At 44.5% G+C, this 22,308-nt stretch overlaps 1 protein-coding gene and 1 non-coding gene across 2 annotated transcripts; one reads left to right on the top strand and one right to left on the bottom strand.

Annotated features, from left to right (window-relative positions):
- Positions 1-1,606: 1,606 nt before the first annotated feature.
- Positions 1,607-21,467, bottom strand: LOC113594731 (translation initiation factor IF-2-like). The gene is made up of 4 exons (XM_027042872.2): positions 21,350-21,467; positions 19,644-19,751; positions 18,085-19,570; positions 1,607-8,981 (listed from the first exon to the last, which is right to left on the bottom strand). Exons 1-3 carry the CDS (start codon positions 21,465-21,467, stop codon positions 18,564-18,566), a joined length of 1,233 nt encoding a protein of 410 aa, XP_026898673.2. The 3' UTR covers positions 1,607-8,981; positions 18,085-18,563.
- On the top strand, positions 4,829-4,913 carry TRNAR-UCG (transfer RNA arginine (anticodon UCG)). The gene has a single exon. It is a non-coding gene; the product is annotated as a tRNA-Arg (tRNA).
- Positions 21,468-22,308: the final 841 nt, after the last annotated feature.

Below are 22,308 nucleotides of genomic sequence, written 5' to 3'. Positions count from 1 at the left end.
GATACCTGTGAGTAGACTAAAAGCCACCGAATTACACATTTTTGAAAGGGTGAATTGTAGGATCTGTGAAACATATTTCAAAAAAAAACACAACTGTTGTTAAAAAAAAAAAAAGAGAGTGGATGGGTCAATACTAGATTCGCCGTCATTAAGCTGTGAGACTGATGAAAATAAAGTGAATAAAGCTCAAAAGAGAAATGCCAAACACCCTTCATGGTACTAAGGCATACAAAATAATTCGTTTATATTTAGTGACTGTGAGGTTATTACAGCGCTTTATAGCTTGAACATTTATTTTGCTACAGTAATTTCCACTAAAATTGAAAACAGAGACATTGTTCTTACAATCCTCTATCTCCACTCATTCTTTGCAACAGGCAACATGAACTAGTAGCTGAAATCTTGAAATTGTCCCCCAGCTATGACTACTATCCCTCTTCCTGGGATTGTCTTTTATATATGTTAATTTCCTAAATGCACAAGCTGTTATTTTCATTCAGAATGTTAAAGTGACCCGGAGGTAAAAATCAGTTAAAAAGTCTTGATTTTCACAGCCTTTTCTGCATTAGAAGCTTAAAGAATCCCCAAGGCAAGGCTTCTCCAAGCCAGGTCTTAAGAACCATCCAGGTGAGAATTTCCTCGGCTGCTTGGTAAAAATGCAGATTAATGCAAGTTACCTCAAACCTACCATACCCCCAGGTGCTTTTTATGCAGACTAGCAGGTGTAGGTTTAGAAATATTTTACTTCCCTACTTCATCAGAGAGGTAGGAGTTTTGAAATCTCATTGCCATATGGAGAATTACAGAATCCTAGAATGTGTAAGCTGAGAGGCACTCAAGAGTAATCTTGGGCAACCCTCTCATTTTATGGAAGAAGAAATGAGATGATTAGCCCAGAGCCATACAGCTATTAGGGGCACAGCCCGACGAGATGGAGCCCAGGCCCAAAGCAGTGTCCTGACTCAGTTGGGACAAAGCTAGGTTGATCGGGGGCCCCTGGAGCACACAATACATCCATCCATAGTTAGCTAGAATCTTGAAGCTTAGTTCTGTATATACATAGGGTCCAGAGAAGAGAGGAATGAAATAGCATGAAAGAGGTCCCCGTCAAGATGATATTTTAAAGTTTTCTTTGCTAGAGCTCTTCTATATTCACCAACATAAATTTAAAGTTGAATATGTAGTCTCTGAATAGGATTTCATGCCATCTCTTACAATATTATGTAAGCGTATGTAAATAAGAAAGCTCAGTTCCGTATTTGTAGAGTCAATTACTTCTCCTCGTTGGACACTTGGGACTCCCCATTAAGAGCTTTCTAAATGTTGAGATGCTTCAACAAAGCAATTTCATAAGTTAGTTTTCTCTCCTTCCTTCTCCCTCTCCCTCTCCTTCTCTCTTTCTCTTTCCTTCTTCTGGTCCTGGAAACTGGCCAGCAAGATTATTTATGGCTCTTAGTTCACTCACACCTTAATAATAAACAGAAACAGTTTTCCTTTGTTTTTGCATTTCAACAGCATGGTAGTTACAAGTTGGCTCCCATCCGAAAGCCCTCTCCGGGTCTAACGTGCTGTGCTGAGTATACACATGATTAACCAGTACAATACGTGCAGCAAAGAAACCAGGTGAGAGATTTATTGATTCTGGCTGAAACAAATTGAAAAGCAACCTTGAACACTTTGTGAAGTCCATAATGAGTTCCACAAATCAACTCTGGAGCCAGTTTAGCACGTCCATTTAGTTGAGGCAAAGAGCCTGTGTTTGATCTAACTTAATAAAAGTGATTCCAGTGTAAAAAAGTAGGTCAACAAAATGACGAGATTCTAAAATTCCAAGGGGTGTTGTGTGTGTGTGTGTGTGTGTGTGTGTGTTTACTAAGAGAAATGCATTTATTTCAAATAGAATTAATGCTTTTGGTAACAGATGACATTTTGTTAGATATTTGGGGGATTCCTTCTACTAACGAATACTTTGTGATTGATTTGTGGAATGAACACGTGGCCCCACGTAAAGCCGATTGCAAGTAAAATTCAATGACTTGGCCTTTCTAGAAAATTTCTCTGCCTCTCGGGAGTCAGAATTCAAACTGGGACTGTAAACTAGAACAAAAAGTTATTGAGTGTAGTTGATATCACAGAACAGAATTTTGCTGTAGTGATATTTACCTCATCCGAGTTAAATATATTAACTGACAACATGAAGAGGCCGTGTCTTCTGAAATTCACTAGAAGGTTAAAATATCGGAGTAATCAGAGCAGCGTAGAGAATAACAATTATTTAACTCTCTTGCACCGATTGACTACGTAAAATGAGAAATGGAGAGAATGTGTGTATCTGAGCACATATGAACGATCAGGATGGTACAGACACAATTTCAGCCTCCAATTTTTCATCGTGGATGTTTTCTGCCGGTTTGTTTGTTCTGTTTGGGAACCATAAAAGGAATATATCAAATATATCTTCCTTTGGATCTTAAATTTTGTTCGCAACATTTTTCGGTTTAGGTTAGGGATTATCTGGTTCTCTAGCTGTAGAGAATTCCCTTTGTGTGGGAAGATCATAACTAGGTTAAAGTGGGCACAGGTAAATCATCCAGTCAGCTATCAGGAAGTTTGATTCTTTTACAAGGCTGCAACCTCCTTTTTTCCTGGCCCCAAATAAAAATGACTAAGTTCCCCGAAGGGTGGGGTGATAAGAGAATCAAAAACGAGTAACCGTGCTGCATTCTGACTGCAATCGGACTCCTTGTTTTGGTAGAAAAACCCACAGATTTAAGAACTGAATAGTAAGCCCTCCGTCTATTGCTTACAACTAGAAGAACTCTGTCTTCTCTAGGCAAATGTTTCCAGACAGAAAACCTACCACAATCAATTTTAGAAAAATATTCCTCTTTGAGGCAGGAAGGACAAATAAGATGTTTAAACGGCAGCTGGTAAAATCATTTGCTAACCCTCAGTGTGGTAGCTGAGGCCGCCCTGACCCACAGCCGTGATGCCTTGCTTCGCAGAGAACTGGCAGTGGGGTCTTGCACTGACCGAGAACTCCAGCGATTGCCACATCAAGCAAGCCATGTTGCCACTCATGCTTAAATCTGAAAGCCGTCTGGTTAGGGTACAGCTCAATGTGTAGACAAAGAAGGCTTTTCTTTGTCATTTTGAGTCCTCGGAAAACTAGAGAATGCATTTTTGCGCAGAACATGGTCATGTCCCTTTTAAATCCCTTTGTGAAAATTATGTAAGAGGATAACGTATTGACTACGGATGAGAATTTTCTCCTACACAAATATTTTTCAAGTTCATGCAATCCCCAACCTTATTTAATACCACTGAGCGTGATGCTGAATTTTTCTGGAATATGTTATCAAGTTCCCAAATGAACAAGCAAGAGCATACCCAGTAAACATATACAACCAACACGTATTAGGAAAACGGAAAAGGGTTGTGTGTTGAAACTTTCTTCCCATCTTACCGTTACTCTAGTGTCGTTTTGAACTTGATCAACATAAGGTAAACTTATCTTTTTTTTTCTCCTTTTTTCAAAGTTCATCAGTATTCCAGCCATAAACTTTAATTGCCATTTAATTTTAATGAGAGTGAGAAAGAGAGGGTGAAAACTCACTTTACCCATTCCAGGCAGGAAGGTGGAAAGAGAGGAAACACCTCATTTAGGATTCTGAGGTAGATTTGTACAATGCTTTAAGCAAGATTCTTTCAAAAGTAACTATAAAGTCAAGTTGGAAATAAGACGTAAAATAATAAATCAGGTTTAAAATCAAACTTGTCAGATGTTAAAATTGTCCTATGACTAATCATAAATCCATTAGTTTATGTGCTAGAACATTTTTCTATTAACTACTATGGAAGAGAAGCTAATGCATTTACTGCTAATGTGGAAATGAGCCTGTGGGGGGACGGGGGTGGGGGGGTAGTGCAGGGGAATAGGGAAGGAATAATATCCTGATTGGTGCAACCCTAGTGTCTGTTATCCTCCGACCAGGTTTCAATTTCAAACAAAACTTTTAATATCTGTGTCTTTTCCAGATTGTCTCTGATTTCTAATTTTTAAAATTTTTTTAATGTTTATTTTTGAGAGAGTGAGACAGAGAGACAGACAGAGCACGAGCAGGGGAAGGGGCAGAGGGAGAGGAGGACACAGAATCCAAAGCGGGCTCCAGGCTCTGAGCTGTCAGCACAGAGTGGGATATGGGGCTCGAACCCACGAACCACGAGACCGTGACCGGAGCTGAAGTTGGATGCTTAACAGACTGAACCACCCAGGCGCCCCTGATTTCTAATTTTTTAAAATAGCAGTTTTACTGTTATGATTGACATACTATACGATTCACCCATTTCAAATGTACCATTGAGTGGTTATTAGCAAACTCAGAACTGTGCGGTCATCCCCTCAATCAAGTTTACAGCACTCCATCACCCTACAAAGAAGCCCTAACCCTTTTAGCCATCACCCCGGTTTCTCCGTACCCCCAGCCCAAGCAACTGGTCATCTATTTTCTGTCTATGAATTTGCCCACTCTGTACCCCTCATATAAATGGAATCATGCAGTATGTGGTCCTTTGAGGAAAACCTTTTTTCATCTGTGACTAATTTTGAAAACTTACAGAGGGTTACTAAAAACTTACACAAAAATCCATTTTTCCTTTATCCAAATTCATCTCTTTTAACTAAATGTTAGTGGGTTTCAATGTCTTCATTCCTGCAGCAATACAACAGTAAAAAAAATTCTATTTATGTATGAATGGTCTGTGATTGCTTATAAATAATTTGGATTGTCATGTTGAACATTCTTAAAATTACTTGAAATTTTGGGGTGCCTGGCTGGCTCAGTTGGTTGAGCATCTGACTTCGGCTCAGGTAGTGATTTTGCGGTTCGTGGGTTCAAGCCCCACATCGGGCTCTGTGCTGACAGCTCAGAGCCTGGAGTCTGTTTCAGATTCTCTGTCTCCCTCTCTCTCTCTGCCCCTTCCCCGCTCATGCTCTGTCTCTCTGTCTCCAAAATAAATAAACATTAAAAAAATGTCTTGAAATTTCAGGGATAGATATGTATTTGATACAGGCCAAATGATTCTTTTTGCATGAGCCCAGAAATACACGAAAGCGTAAGACTCTAGCAAGTGAAATGAACTGAACACAATACACAAGAAATAGGATTTGAGAAAGCCAAAAAGATGCCAACCCCTTTTCCACCATTCTTATCAAATTGTGATGATAATTAACTAGTATTTATTAAGCACTTTACTTTGTGTCCCAAAGTGGTATAAGGAGGTATAAAGTGGTATAAAGAGGCATCTGAACAGTGGTCAATTTTAACAAAAATAACCAACTGCAATATACTGGGGTCTGTACTCTGTTAGCAAAATTTTGAAAAGTAGCAGGGCGCCTGGCTGGCTCCGTTAGAAGGGCATGCGACTGGTGATCTCAGGGCCATGAGTTCCAGCCCCACGTTGGGTGTAGAGATTACTCAAACAAATGAATAAAGTTTTTAAAAGTTTTCGAAAGATCGCCACGGAAGACATAAATAGTCAACTCTTTCTGGGAGGAAGCCACTACAGGAATCACAGAAAGGGATGTAGCTGAAGAAAAACCTGAGTCCTAATTTTTTCCCTTTGGCAAAAAGACATTAAAGGTGGCCCAGGCAACGTCTGTTTTATGGGAAAAGTGGTAAGATGAAGTTAAGAAGATGGTTTGTTCTGGAGTTTTATTATCTTAGGCCTAAGAGCCTAAGGTACATGTTTTGCTTGTTGGTTTTTTAGGAATAATAGTATTCAGGGTACCTACCATACATTTAAACTAGCACACATTACGTTTTTCCTCTATGTTGGCACAATTCTATCATATCATTAACACCTTACTACTTTTACTATGTTAGCAGTGTTCTTCCTCAGGAAGAGGACCACGGGAAGGCTTGTAATACAGATTCCCCAGGCCCTCGGGAGGAGTCTGGGAGACACGGCTGGGAGCATGCTACCCTTGGAGTCCATAATGGGAAGCTAAGTTTAGGACACTGCGTTACCACATTAGTCTATGGATAGAAAGTATCACTACAAAAATACTGAATGAAAAGCATGTTGACCTAAGTGTTCAAGCCAGGCTGGAGTGCTCACAGTAATCGAAGGCAACCGGAGTCCTTCAAGCCCTGGGAGAATGACACACAGGCCAACAGGAAAATGGTGGAATTGGCCTTTCTACACGTGAGAAACCGTGTTAACAGCATGGAACAGTAGAAAAAGCATAAACTGTGAAATGGAAGGATCCAATCCTTTCCAGATTTGTGACTCTGGGGGATCGTTTCATCTGTCTGAACTTCATTTTCTTCTTGTGGGGGGGGGGGGGGAAGGAAGCAGTATGAATATCTAAGCAGTAGGGTTATTTTGAAGATGAATTTGAAGTATGTGTATAAAAATACTTTGCAGAGTGCGAAGTATAAATATGAATTCTTATATTTTGCAAAACGACAAAGGGCTTTTCCTCATTCATGTGCTTAAAAATGCAGTATCCCCTTTAAAAAAAAATGAACTTACATACCAGAAGGGAGGTGGGTGGGGGCTGGCTGAAATAGGCATGGCACTTGCCTATTGGAGGGCACTTGCCATGATGAGCACTGGGTGATGTATGGAAGTGGTGATTCACCATATTGTACATCTGAAACTAATAGGACACTGTATCTTAACTAACCGGAATTTAAATAAAAACTTTATTTATTTTTAAATGTTTATTTATTTTTGAGAAAGAGGGAGAGGGAGAGAGAGGGAGGGCAGAAAGTGAGGGAGACAGGGAGTGCCAAGCCGTCCCTGTGCGGTCAGTGCAGAGCCCCATGTGGGGCTTGAACCATGAGCACTGAGATCATGACTTGAACTGAACTCAAGAGTCAGATGTTTGAGTGAGCCACCCGGGGGCCCCTTAAATAAAAACTTTTAAGAAATTAAAACATGGGGGCCCCTGGGTGGCTCAGTCGGTTGAGCATCCAACTTCGGCTCAGGTCATGATCTCACACAGTCTATGGGTTTGAGCCCCAAGTAGGGCTTTGAGCTGACAGCGCGGAGCCTGCTTCAGATTCTCTCTCTGTCTCCCTCTCTCTCTGCCCCTCCTCTGCTTGCGCTCGGTCTCTCAAAACTAAACGTTAAAAAAAAAAAAAAGAAATGTAAAACTGAGGGAATGTGACTCCACCATTTAAGCAGCTTTAAGCCTACTGCTAAATGCAACTTAGGATGGAAAGCATTTTGGATGAACGGTTCAGAGTCTGCCTGGAATATGCAATTTCTCCCGAATGAACAATTGCAAACCCTCATCCGAACGAAAGCCTTAGTACGGCAGCAATGTGTTAAGAGGTACAAACAATGAATCAATGTTATTATATGTAAACATCTCCCATACACAGAAACTTGTGACCACAGCTCTTTGTTGATGGTGATGGGAACAAAAGGAAGATGGGACCCGACGGGCCTTGTGACAGCCAGGACTCCGGGTTGTAGTTAGAAGTTAGATGAGCGGGGGATGGTGTGGAGAGTTTGCCCCCAAAGTCTGATCTCATTAGAGAGACAAAGGCACCTCACGAGTCGTGGGGTGAGCCTAGGCCATTCCTTGCATGTGATCTACAGGATGGCATGTGTGTTGTCACAGCTCCAAATGCCTTAGGGAAAGGACTACATCCTTTGATTCCCCAGATTGGTTATTAGAACGTTGCGTCAGTTTCTTCATTGGTAAAACAGAAGAAATTAAATATATATATATATGTAATTTACATAGATGATATGTAGGAGTATCTATCAGTTAATCATATAGGCTTCAATTTGGCAGAAGGAGAAAGAATTCACATCTGTGACTTAGAAGCAGGCCATCAGAAGGTCAGGTTAACCTAATTCTCCCTTTCGTCCTTGCTAGAGTTTGCCGTCCAGGCCTTTTAGTCCTTCTACGTCCACACTAAATCCGGGCAGGGAGGCTGAATGCTTTCCTGTCTCTACCCACCACAACACGCAGCCTCCTCGTGCCACAGTAAATAATGTCAACAAGGGGGGTGGTGGATTTGGCGCTTAGTAGCGATAGAGGTTTTCATCTAATATCACGTTTATAGTCAATTTGTTACCTCCTTTGAAAAGAATAAAGAAAGGGGAGCCTGGGTGACTCTGACACTTCAGTGTCCAACTCCTGATTAGGGCTCAGGTCGCGATCCCAGGGTCGTGGGATCGAGCTCCGCTTCGGGCTCTGTGCTGTGTGTGGGGCCTGCTTGGGATTCTCTCTCTCCCTCTCTCGCTCTCTCTCTCTTTCTCAAATTAATTAATTAATGAAAACAATAAAGAAGGACTAGGAACCTAAAAGTGCAAAATGAGAAAAAGGCTGCTGTTTTAAGGTCCCGGGTTTTCTGAGAGAGGCTCTCAGAGGTCTCTGTGCCGTGCGGTGGCACAGGGCGCCGTCCCGCCCAGCCTGCGGGGCAGAGACAGAGATCTCGCAAGGGAGCAGGTCGGAACTCCGGTAGCAATGCAAGAGTTCGATGGACATCAGATGAACCTTTTAACCAGAAACGGGGGCTTGTATTTTGCATGACTTTGCCATTTCACGTTTCTAGCGATTCATTTTTACCGTCTTCTGAAAGTGTCCACGTGCGACAGGTTGGCAATAAAGAAAAAACCCGATCCTTCTCCACAGACGGTTGGAGAAACTATGCTTTTAAGAACGCGTCATCGCGATCAGCCTTTCGACTACGGGGTCATTTTCTCCCCAGAAATAGTGCCGTGGGCGTAGAGAGAGGGGGTGGGGAGGGGTTCCTGGCCTCAGATCTCGCTGTTGTTTGCTGTGGGCGTAGGGGTCTTTCTTAGTCAACCTGCAGGTGGCTTGGTAGAGATTCCTTCTTCCCAGCTCCTGGCTCCAGGTGATAGCTGTGGTCTCATCCCCTCAACAAACACCTTCAAAGAGCTAGCTGTAGATATGAAGAGGGCAGGAAGATCGGCTTTCTCCAAAGACAGAGAGACTGGCGGGGGAGGGGGGAGGTGAAAATCATATTCTTAATCACAAACAAACACAATTAACCGGCAAGTGGATTAAGATACCTAATCAGTCAAAATTATTTAGAGGCTCTTATAACCATCACCCTTCTTTTGAAAGTTCTTAGTTACTCTGTGAGATAATACTCTGTTAATGAACTACATGTCCATAGGGAGCATTCCTCCCTCTTAAAGCGACCACATGAGGCTTCAATGAAAGCAATGCAAGCTCTCAGGGGGAAGAGTGTGTCAAAGAAATGACAAGACATGGAAATGACTAGTGAGCCACTAACCAGCAGTCAAAAGTGTCCCCAGTTTTGGTCCAACTGAGGGCACGGGGAAGTCCTCTACTGACTGCGCTCAGTCTCCGGCAATCATTCATTCGCTCAACAAATCTTGCTGAGTCCCCCTGATGTGCCAGTCACCATCTGTCCTGGGCACAGTGGATCCAGGAAAATGCACAACACAGATAACGTCTCAGGGAGCTGGCATTTTAATGGGGAGAGGAATGGATGGCAAACAGAGAAATATGAAATATGATGACTGCCGATAATAAAATTATAAAGCAGGTGAGAGAACAGAGTGTGATAGGTTTGTCGGGGAGGTGGCGGACATTGGCTACTTTAGGTAGGATGGTCTCAGACTAGGTGTCATCATTCAATGAGGGAGCCCGCCATAAAAAAATATTGGGGGCTTTGGTTCCATTGCAGAGGGAGGAGAACGTAGGCTTCGAGGAGGAAGCAGCTTGGGCTATTTTAAGAACAGGGAGAGGCCGGTTGGTTAGAATATTGTGATGTGGGCACAGAGCAGTGAGAGGTGGGACTAGAGAGAGAGGTAAGAGCTAGTTTATGCGGTAAGAGCTAGCATAGGCTACCGCAATGGATAGGATGTCTCCAGAGGGTTGAACTGGGATTGGTGATTATACGCGAGGCTCAAGCATCGGAAGTGTTCACTATTAAAAGGTACCCGGCGCCTGGGTGGCTCAGTCGGTTGAGCGTCCGACTTCGGCTCAGGTCATGATCTCGCGGTGTGTGAGTTCGAGCCCCGCGTTGGGCTCTGTGCTGACAGCTGGGCGCCTGGAGCCTGCTTCCGATTCTGTGTCTCCCTCTCTCTCTGCCCCTCCCCAGCTCATGCTCTGTCTGTGTCTCGAAAATAAATAAAAACATTAAAAAATTAAAAAAAAAAAGGTACCCAAATCAATTGCTAGCCAAAAGCGTTGAAAAGTATTTACATTACTTACCTTTTTTTTTTTTTTAAATTTATAATGTTTTTATTTATTTTTGAGAGACAGAGTGTGAGCAAGGGAGGGACAGAGGGAGACAGAATCCAAAGCAGGCCCCAGGCTCCGACCTGTCAGCACAGAGCCCCACATGGGGCCTGAACTCACAAACAGTGAGGTTATGACCTGAGCTGAAGTCGGGTGCTCAACTGACTGAGCCGCCCAGGCGCCCCAACATTACTCATCTTTAGACATATGCTACTGTAATTCATCTGTTAAATAGGATAAACTAAGTAATGGCAAAATCAGACTAGTATAAGCCCTTCAACTACTTAAACTGTGCAAGAATTAAAGGTTCAGTGTGAACAACTCTTCCACGACTCAATTGGTCTATTACATATGTTTTATAAGTCTCACTCTGTACAGTGATCAAACCAGTTGATTCATCGTCATTAAATCATTCATGCCTACAGTCTTCGCTTAACTAGAGGCTGCCCCTTCTGGCTCTGGGATGTTTGATCATCACGTTTCTGAAGAAACAACCCAGTAAGACTTTCCTCCTTTGGATCTGAAAAGGAAGAAAAGATTTGCCCAGCAGAGACGAGCCTGGGGTGAGCCCTGGGCTGTCCACTGCAACTGAACTTGTAACAGCTCACTGTGTGGGTTGTGGGGGTGGCAGGGGGGAGGTTGAGGGGGGCAGGGGAGATTAGCAGGGCAGCTCCAAGCTATGCCGAGAGAAAGCAGCCGTGGAAGATGCAGTTTGGGGGGGGGGCACTGAGCCCAGTTTGGAGGCTCAGAGGCTGGTCTTCGTTTTAATACTGTTCCACCAAACTTTCTCTCTCAACGAATCATGGGAATTCAGTCATGCATAGAAGCAGGGTAAATGAGATTGGTGAACCTCTGCACTTTGGGCAAGTCGTGAAATCTGCCTTGTTATGCATTATTTTCTTCATGTAAGATCATGAAGAGTAATGTCTGTGTGGGTGTGGCTGACAGAAGGGAGAGGCAATATATTTATGTAGTATTTCCTCAAAGCGGCCACACATTCCATGAACGCTTCTGGAAAATGTTATTTAACGCTTATCCCTCTTGCTTCCTTAGAGTTTTTCGTAAAAGAAATCCTCCTAGGTCGAGCCCGTCTCTAGTTTTCCTTTAGCTCTGACGGAAAGCCCAAGGGATATATTTTTTTCATATTTTATTTTTAAGTAATCTCTGAGCTCAACATGGAGCTCGACCTTACAACCCCAAGGTCTAGAGTCACGTGCTGTATGGAGTGAGCCAGCCAGGTGCCCCTAGTTTTTTTGGTTTTAAAGGTACAATCTTGTAGTTCCAAAAGTATGGGTGACCTCATTCGAAACAAACAAAAGTAATGTCTTGTAATTTTTTAAATATTTATTTATTTTTGAGAGAGAGAGAGAGAGCACAAGCAGGGGAGGGGCAGACAGAGAGGGAGACACAGAATCCGCAGCAGGTTCCAGGCTCTGAGCTGTTAGCACAGAGCCTGATGCAGGGCTCGAACTCACGAACCAGGAGATCATGACCTGAGCTGAAGTCAGAGGCTTAACTGACTGAGCCACCCAGGCTCCCCTGTAATTTTGTTTTTAAGTTATTCCTGAGGAATATGCTGGGGAGTAAAGAGAGTGAAGAAGACTTTGATATTATGCTTTATGGTCACCTTTTATACTTAGAATAATTTTCACATAAATTGAAACGCGTAATGCTTTCTTTCCCTTGCTTCTAAACATGGCAAGTGGAGTTCATACAGAGGTATTTATGGGCCTGGGAGCCAAGAGCAGGCAGGTGGAGCGGTAAGAAGACTGATTGCATCAAGCAACTACGCAGATATCTCGAGGGTAATGGGAACCAGCTGTCTTACTCTTGGAAAGGGATTTACAAATATGGAAAGGCAGTGGGCTAGCAAGAACTCTGAGACATTGGATTGGCATTGGAGATAGCCTCAATTAACTCATGGTTTTAATAGATTTTAGAGGTTGGGGCACCTGGGTGGCTCAGTCGGTTAAGCGTCCGACTTCAGCTCAGGTCACGATCTCGCGGTCCGTGGGTTCGAGCCCCGCGTCGGGCTCTGGGCTGATGGCTCGGAGCCTGGAGCCTGCTTCGGGTTCTGTGTCTCCCTCTCTCTCTGCCCCTCCCCCGTTCATGCTCTGTCTCTGTCTCAAAAATAAATAAACGTTAAAAAAAAATTTAATAGATTGTAGAGGTAGATAAGGACATACGGTAGATACATGTGTATATGCACTTGCACACGCGGATGCATGTTTCCCAGCTCTGTCTGCTCAGTGTGTGCAGAAGCGGTGGTGCCCCGGTATCTATGACAACCAAGATCCTGGTTTCCAAATGCCATCCTCCACCGAAAGATGCCCTTGACTCCGTGGAGAAATGACTGAATCAGGGCTAAGGCAGGGGATGTTCAAGATGAGCCTGGGCTATCTTGTTATGCTCAAAAGTAAGGAAGTGGCCAAAGACTGATAAGGACATAGCCAAAGGACATAGGAGCCAGCTCGAAAGGTGCCCAAATCTGCGTTGACCAAAATGTCGACACCTTGAACAGCCAAACAAATAACACCAGTTCAGGATGACTATCCATTGAATAAAGAAGGAATCCATGAATCCATCCTGATATAAATAAATAAATAAACAAACAAATAAATAAGTGGATAAACTTCTGTATAATAGAAGGAATAAATAAATGTAGAAGAAATGATAGGAATAGAAAACCACCATTTGTCACCCATCTAAGTGGATGCTAAGGCAGGTGGGTGGAGTTTTGAGGAGGAGTACGATAGGAGTATAATGGCAGAATTCCCCCTACAAAAAACACTTCTCAGTTGCACAGGGGAAAAGGATGATGTGAAGGCGGAGAAACTGGGCAGATATCAATGTCATCAGGTGACCAAGGCTAATTCGCCAGTGACGATATGGGCTGACATCTAGCCTCCCTGAGAAGAGCACATTCCCATTTGGGCAGATTTCCTACCAAGGCTATGTGAGCCCATAGCAGACAGACTTCATCGCGGAACATCTTTTGGGAATGAAAACCCCGCATTCTTCAAAACTATGAAGGCTATAAGAGACAAGAAAGACCATGAACCGAGGAACTGTTTCCAATGGAAGTCTGAAGAGACACAATAACTAAATACAATGTGTGATCCTGGACTGAACATTGGACCAGAAAAAAAGAAAGAGAGTTTGTTAGAGCAGTTTGCAAAATTTGAGTTGGGCATGGGGCTTAGATGGATGGTAGTGATGTTTATTTCCTGATTTGTGTGGTTGTTTGGTGGTCATATGGGAGTGTGTTCCATAGAATGAGGGAGACATTGCATCACAGCTTTGCTCTTAACCGGTTCAGAAAAAGGCTAATGACATACGTGTCTATGTTTTATTATATAAGATAGAACATAATACACTGATGTATCACATAGTTATGTAGTATCCAGAATGTATTGGTATATGTTAGTGATAACGAATATATGTGTTGTATATTTATATTGTTCTATACATTACATATTTTTAGAAAGGGAGAGTGAGCTAAAGTAAATGCGGGGAAAAGTCCTTGTTTATTTAGACAGAAATGGAGCAAAAGTGATAAAATGCTGCCAAATTGTCTTAGTGACGGTGATGCAGTTTTTTATACTATTCTTGCAACTTCTAAGTTTGAAGTTATTTCAAAATAAATGATTTTAAAAGAGCACCTGCGTGTTTATATACGTGCATAAGTAACAAGTGCTTTCCTATATTAGCGTAATATGTGAAATTACCTGGGCAAGACATTTCCATGTTCCCAAATTCTCTCCAGGGTAATTATAAAGAACTCGGAAAAAAGCAGGGTGTGGGTTATGCAGTCCCTTTCTGCCCTAAGATTCTGTCAATGTCAGGTGAGTTGCAGGGAAATGTTACATAAAAAGAAAGTGTAAGAAAGAAAGAGTTGCCTATTTGACTCCAAATTCCAGTTTTAAATTAGCCACTGAAATAACCTATTAGCTTTACTAAAATAATGGTTATCCAGTAAGGCCATGGTCTTAATTCATAAAAATAGCATCTGCTTTGCCCTGGATCAAAGCTGAGACCTTCTGCATAGTAATGAGTTAAAAAAATAAAAAGCTTTTGCTCTAAAAACAGCAGCATTCCATTATTGCCCAAAGTAGTGCAGTCTCTCTACAATTCCTACTTCCATTACACTCAATTTTTTTTTTTTTTTTTTGGACAAAGAACCTTTGGTAAATACACATATACCCAAACATTCATGGACACACGCACACACACACACACACACCCACACACACTCGCAGTTTCACTCAATGCTTTTACTTGGTAAAAATCTTTGTGACTTTTGTTCTTTTCTTTATCTGGAAAAGTTGGGACGACATGAGGTAGTATCCTTTTCTCTTTTTGAGGACATTGAGGAGGCAGTGTCACTGACTCACTGTTTACCTAGTGGCGAGTTACTGAACAACCACATCTAGACTGGAGAATCTTTTCATTATGCTACACTGAAAGATCCAGGCAAGGTTTGTACGTTTGGGGTCATTCTTCCTTTAAATGTATGTGTACAGGCATAGTTACCAAAACTGAACTCTGTCTCTATGACTTTAGAACAATCTAGTCCTACCCAGATAAGTACTGGTTGCAAGGTGTCTCTTTGCATTTCAAAGATTTCCTTTTTTTTTTTTTTCCAAAGTTTATTTATGTATTGAGAAAGAGAGAAAGAGAGAGAGTGCACAAGTCGGAAGGCAGGGGTGGACAGAGAGAGAGGGAGAGAGAGAAACCCAAACAGGCTCCAAGCTGTCAGCACAGAGCCCGACGTGGGGCTCGATCTTACAAACCGTGAGATCGTGACCTAGGCTGAAACCAAGAGCAAGTTGGATGCTTAACCCACTGAGCTACCCACGTGCCCCTGCATTTCAAAGATCTTCTAATAGAATATTGAATGTCTTATGAATCTATGTATTTTTTCCTTGCCAGTCTTCACACAGTTCCAGAAGGTTGACATGCATAAAACAAACACATTTTTTTTACCACCAAAGTTAAAATGTCATATTCACATGTAATTGTAAAATGCACAATAGGTTATAGAACTCTCAAAACATTTGCCAATAGACAATTTTGATGAAAGCATGACAATGTTGTTTATTACTAGTTGTAAGAGATGCTACAATAGTATGAAATTCCATTTATGTTTTTCTTGAAAACATTTCTTTAGTTGTTAATAATGCATTTACCTTCAGTACTATGGTAGCTTTTTAAAATTTATTCTCAACAAACTGAGGGTTGATGGGGGGTGGGAGGGAGGGGAGGGTGGGTGATGGGTATTGAAGAGGGCATCTTTTGGGATGAGCACTGGGTGTTGTATGGAAACCAATTTGACAATAAATTTCATATATTAAAAAAAATAAATAAATATAATGAGTATCTATTTGGGGATTTAAAAAAATAATAAAATAAAATTTATTCTCCTAGGGCACCTGGGTGGCTCAGTCAGTAAAGCATCTGACTCTTGATTTTGGCTCAGGTTATGATCTCATGGTTTGTGGGACTGAGCTCCCCGTCCAGCTCTGTGCTGACAGCTTGGAACCTGTGTGGATTCACTCACTCCCTCCCTCTCTCTCTCTGCCACTCCCCTGCACGTGCGCACTCTCTCTCTCTCTTAAAATAAATAGGTAAATATTTAAAATAAAATGTATTCTCCCACCATGCCTTCATATGCTAGCATGCATTAATTTAAATTTTATTATTAAATACCTGTGTTAACGCTTATCATGTCCCAGGCCCTATGCTAAGCAGTTTATGGACAATTAACTCATTTCATCTTCATAAGACTCCCTGACGTTATTACCATAACTATATTCCATTTGACAGAGGAGGCTTATAGGATAAGTACTATGTCCAGATAAACCGGTGATAAACTGTAGAATGTGAATTCAATCCCAAACAGTTCAACTCCCAAATCTGTGCCCATAATCAGTCAATGTACCAGTATACATTGACAATTATTTGTTGATGAAAAGAATAAATTATTCGCTTGTCTTTTAGACTGGTTTGGAAGCAGGAAGCAAATTAGCCAATTGCTCTGTGCCTTAATTTTCCACTTTGTCATTAGGATTAATATTTGCCATCCATCACTCTCCCACACAGCAGTAAGAATGGAGAGAGTTTATTTTACCTAGCTGTTCCAGAATACATTGTTATGCCTTAAAGGCATGGTCAGCAGTAGGTCTAGAGACTAATAGTATAAACCTTAATATGTGACAAGACCCCCCAAGAATTTCATATAATTAACTAAGTCTCGTTCAGTCTGAACGAATGGAAGTAGACAGGTAGAGCTTTGAAGACCTCAACTACCTTATATTTGAACTTGATCCCCACATAACTTTGAATTGTCTTCATTTTTCCAGCCAAAGTAGAATTTGTTCACAACACACAAATATAATACTCGAATACTATGTGTTCAATGACACTCAAAATAAATGAGATGTCATCTAGGGCTCAGATTACGTGATAGAATAAAAACTCCTAATTGTATTTCTTGCGAATGCAAATGCTTTCTTGTTACAGCCCTGCATCTCTGATATCTAAAAAATGATCACGACTTGGTTAGGGGCCCTACCGGAAGCTTGTGTGCAAGAAGCCTCATCCATCTCTACCTGTCTGCTATCATTATTTCGTCCCTACAAATACCATCAGGCCCTTCACCGGCTGGAGAGATGACCCGGAAAGAAATTCAAAACAAGACCCACCACTGGTAACAAGGGTGGTCCAAGCATCCTGTCATGTGACCTGGAGCAAGTTTCCTATGCTTCTTCAGTCTCTTTCTCCTTGTCTGAAAAATGGGGATAATAACGAAGGCTGCCTCCCTCCAGGGCTGCGGTGAGAATCAGATGAGTTCATGTGTGTGAAACTGCTTTGTAACCTGTCCTCTACGATTATGAAGACATTTTAATACTAAAGGTTTTGGTTGTGAAAAAGGCATCAAGGTAGAAATTTGCTTATGCATCATATCCACATACGAACATGTACATTCCTGGGCTGGACACCCCCCACCCCCAACCTTCTGGTTCCGCACCCTGGGCTGGACACCCGCCCCCCCCCCCCCCCCCCGGCCCCGCTTCTGGTTCTGGGCCCCTCTGCTGGTTCAGAAAAGCAATAGGACTGGAGTGAATCCTCAGAAGTGGTGAGATTTCAGGTGCTCCATGACTGGAGACCCAGATGATGAAGAAGAGGTTGAGAGAGAACAGTGCAGACTTTAAAAAGTACTGACGAAGTTTTTGGCAAGGTCAAAGAAGTGGAAGAAAAAAATTCAGACCACAGAGGTCAATGGGAGGCTGACTGCAAAGGAAGCCAGCAAAGATTCCCAATACTTTCCCTTCTGCCTAGAAACCGGAGCCTGGGTGGCTCAGCTGCTTAAGCATCCAACTTTGGCTCAGGTCATGATCTCATGGTTGGTGGGTTCCAGCCCCGCGTCAGGCTCTGTGCTGACAGACAGCTCAGAGCCTGGAGCCTGCTTCAGATTCTGTGTTTCCCTCTCTCTCTGCCCCTCCCTCGCTCATGCTCTGTCTCTCTCTCTCTCTAAAAGTTAATAAATGTTAAAAAAAATTTTTTTAATGAAAAAAAAAAGAAACTTTGGAAGTCAACTCAGGCGCCTTTCAAAATCTGATACGCTTAAGACTCAAGCTGCACAGAAGAGCTGGTGGTAATGAGTGCCGTCAGGAGTGGCCTGTCCTATGACCTATTAACTTTGATCACTTTCATGATCACAGAACGCCGCACCCCTCGCCCTAACCAACCACCTGCCCAAATCCAGCCCTGCTGACTAGGGAAACTTGGCAGCGTTTTCTGGATGCAAAGGCAACTCTTACCTCTCCTAGACTTGGCCTACTGATGTCGGCATCACCTTCACATGCCGGGCACAAACGATTACAGTAGAACAGGCCCAGAACATCCAGCTGGAAGCGAATAAATCAGAGAGGAAGACGAATGTCCTGCATTGTGCGTTCCTCGGAGGCAGGAGCCATGACCGCCCTCCCTCGGGTGGGAGGGTGAGTGCCCCTCTCACAGTGGGCATGGTGCCGGGAAGACTGGTGGGTTGAAGCTCTGGCTTGTTCTAAGGTGTGAGGAGGGTGGGGGTGGGCCAGCAGAAGCGGATGCACAGAAGCCACGCCACTACTGAAATTCCCGTTAACGTCGCAAGGCAGATACGGAGGGGCCAGAAGGACGGTGTGCGCCTGGAAGACGAGGGGGGGGGGCAACTCTGCCTTCACCCCAACCGCCGCCCCCCCTCCAATCCCGGGGGTCTGAGGTTCTCCATGCCAGAGAATAAAGGGAAGGAGCCCACACTTCACCCAGGACTACGGAGGAGGCTGGGGGCGGGAGGGGGTGCGGATCTAAGAAACACCCCCGCGGACGAGTTTCTGAGCAGGGAAGTGCACCGGGAACAGCGCATTTCCTGCTTCGCCGGTGCAAACCCCAGGCGGAGCCAAGCGGGAACTGGGTTACGACCGAGGAGTCGCCAGCTGCCAGGGCGGGGCTCGGCGGCGGCCTCGAGGGGTCCGCGCGCGGTGGAGGGAGTCGGGCGGAGGCACGGCGAGAGGGCGTGAGAGCAAAACGCACGCCTCCCGTCCTCGAGCGGCGCCGGCGGCGCCGAGGCCCTCCCGCCGCCGTCCTTTTTCGGCCCCCGCGGCGAAGGCGCGCAGAGCCCAGGGGCAGGGCCGAGAGCCAGGTGCCAGCCGGGTCCGTGGGGCCCTGACCCCGGGAAGGGGCGACGAGGGGCGGCCGAGCGGGTGGCCGCTGCCCCCCGGGACGCTGCCACCTCCCCACCCCTTCCATCTCGCCCGCGGCCTTCGGCCTCGCATCGCGGACCCACGGGGGACTGGCCCGGGGGACGGGGAGGAGACGCGCCGGGCACCCAGACGCGCGGCGGCGCCGCCGGGTGGGCGCCGGGGCGCGCCGTGCGAACGCGAGGCGTCGGGCAGCGCGGCCCTACCTGGGGGGGGGGGGGTGGTGCGGAGCCTCGGCCGCGCTCCGCCGCCGCACGCCGCCTCCCGCCGCCTCCCGCCGGGCTCCCGGAGGCAGCCGCGGGCGCGCGATTTATAAACGCAAGGGCCTTATTGTTGTGCTTTGTTCCGGGGATACCATTGTCTACGGAGCGGCGGGCCTCCCCGGCGCCCTCCCTGGGCTGGCGGCGCGCGCTCCCCTCCCCGCCCCCCGAGGACTCGCTCCCGGGAGCTAACCCGGATCTGCCCGCTTGCCCGCGGCCTTCCCTAACGACACGAAAGCCCTTCGTCCGGCTCCCGCTTCCCGAGCTTCGAAAACGTAAAAGCCCGCAGGAAATCACCCCGTCTTCGCCTGCTCACTCCGGGCCCCGGGGAAACAGCGCGGCTCCGACTCCCCCGGGTCTGAGCCACAGCTCGTCACCTACCCGGGTTAATCTCTGCGCCCGCTGGCCAAAGGCCCCAAGTGGCCACGGGCACAGCTTCTTGCTGGGCTAGTCGCTTCCTCGCCCAGCCTTTCGAGCCTCGAGTCTGGCCTGGGGACGTGAGTGCAATTAGCAGCCAGGAACCCAGAGGTCCTGGACCGGGCACCGCAAACGCACCCGGCCGGCTACACCAGCGGGTGTTACGAGGCTCTTACTCGCGAAACTTGTTTGTCATTCCCCCCAATCACACCCTCCCCCCCGAACCCCCTGCGTAAATCTCTCCGTGTTGAGAAAAGCAAGGCTTCCAGGAAACCACTCCGGATGTTTGCTGCTTTTCATGTGGCATTTGTGGCTGGCTCTGATAACGTCCAGAGCTAGACTTCCAACACCGCGTTTAGCAAAGAGACCGACACAGAAGAGTCCACACGCACCACCGACGGGTCTGCGGCGCCGCAGCCCCCGACGCCCTCCCCCCAAAATACACGACGAGTGAATGATCAGAAGAAATTACATGTAGGCACTGGTAGGAGAAAGGGCCAGTCTTGAAAAGGCACCAGAATTCCTAGCTGGCAATTACTTTATAACGGCCAGGGAAGGCACCATAAGCAATAGGGAGGGGGGCACAAAATCCGAAGCTCCCGCTCGACCCTAGGGATGCTGTGCTCTCACTTGATTTCTCGGTAATCTGACCCAGCACGAATCAGTAGTCTGTCTCCAGGAGCAAGTGCAAATAATAAATGGAGACCTTCCAGACTGTCTCCCCCCCATGAGTTTCCCTCAGCACCTCTCCCTGGAATGGTGTGGGCCAGGAAGAATACAAAGTCGAAGAAAGTGTACAAGGGTAAATCCATGCATATACATTCTCTTCGGACTCACACCCGGATTCAATTTCCTGTACCCAAATTTATTATTATTACTATTATATTTTTACAGAACTAATCAAATAGATTAATCTAGACAGATAAAATAGCTTCTGGAATGGACATTGTCTTTGCGTAGTTTTCGGTCTCTAGTCTAAGGAAATTCCTACTAGTTCATAAAAACTTTTGCACTCATAGAAAATCTGTTTTGAGATCTTTGCAAAGATATTTATCATTACCCAGAAAAATTAGAGATCGCCAAGAAAACAAGAAGCAAGGCCCTATAGGTTTTTTAGAATTTAGAAATTTATAGAATTTGTTCTTTCTGCTCCTATAGTATCCTTATGTATCTAACCATTTGCAATGCAATTATGCTTAATTTTCAAGCCCACGTTTATTTCAGAAAAAATAAAGCTTTAAAGGAAAGATGCACAGCCAGTTAAATTTGTTTAACACCAGCTGCTTCAAAACCACCCATTAAAAAAAACACTTCTTTATGATTTTCCTAAGCCGATTAAACATTTTTTTTTTCTGGGGTGAACCTCAGAGACCCAGGAACTAGAACCACTTTCTTAATTTATCCCGCGTGTGAAGACTGGCTGGTAACAGTGAGGGAGCGCAGCCAACATTTCACAGATCCTCACAGAGTCAAAGTAAAGAGGGCTTACAACAAGTGTGAAGGAGATTTGGGGGGCGGGGGGGGGGGGGACAGGTAGCGATGTCAGAGAAACTCAAGACCAGGGGTTTCCTAAGGCATCCCGTTCCTTTGTTTTTATGGATGCCACTAATAAGCAGACTTGACAGATGACTTTGTTACTCTAAATGTCACACAAAGAGCTGCAGATTTACCTCCCAGATCCCGGATGTAAGTCTCAGCTGTCTTCAAACCTTCACGGTAAACAAAGAACAACTGTTCTGGAGATTGATGTATTAATTTCTTTGCAAAGTTATGGAATTCGGTAGACATGGCTGTTAATTGCCTTTTAAAAACAACGCAAACATACAAACAAATACACAAACACGGACAGTTTGGTTTAGCGATCAAAGGGCTCAAGATCAGGGCAGACTCCTGGAGATGCATTCCTCTCCTCAACGGCTGTGATCTCAGGGAAGTTCCTTCACCTGTCTGTGTCTCCGGTTCCTATCTTGTAAAAGTGTCTACCTCCCAGAGTTACAAGAATAAACTAGTTTACTAAGTGTGGAGGGCTGTGCCACGAAAGCGTAAGGTAAGGGCTTGTTTAAAAATCCCACTGAAAAGATTTCACATTTAAACACGAGTTTAATCTTCATTCAGAGTTTCATTTCAGTCTAAAGAAACGCATAGGAATCCTCCAAGAGCTACAGTTACTTTGCTGTGCAACGGATTGCTCTTTGCTCCATAAGCCGGGCATTTAGATACATATTGCCTCTAGTGTTACCACAATTTGCCTCTTTTACCGAACACGTAGAAAACCTTTATGTTTCTCGTACTTTTCGTGTACAGATTTTCAAGGGTTGCTTCGTCGTTATGAATAAAGGTTTTGAATTCTTCGGGATGACGGAATATTGGCTACAGAATGTCACTCCGTATTTTATCTTGTTTTAGCAATTAGAATTCACCTCGGACATAGCATTTTGAGTGTAATAAACACAGCAAGCAGGTTGAGTCCTTGGGGAGGACCTTTTTATTTATTTATAAACTTTTTAACGTATGATCAGCAGTACCTACTGCATTCAATAAAAACATTTGAAGAAGACACCCGCGGGGTTCCCCTGGAAGATAGCGAGGTCACCCGGCACTGAAACCCCTAGCTCCCATAATAGCGTAA

Source organism: Acinonyx jubatus, chromosome F2 (genome assembly GCF_027475565.1).
Source record: "Acinonyx jubatus isolate Ajub_Pintada_27869175 chromosome F2, VMU_Ajub_asm_v1.0, whole genome shotgun sequence".
Lineage (NCBI taxonomy): Eukaryota > Metazoa > Chordata > Mammalia > Carnivora > Felidae > Acinonyx > Acinonyx jubatus.
Note: the sequence above shows the minus strand (reverse complement) of the source record. Positions and strands in the feature narration are given on the sequence as shown.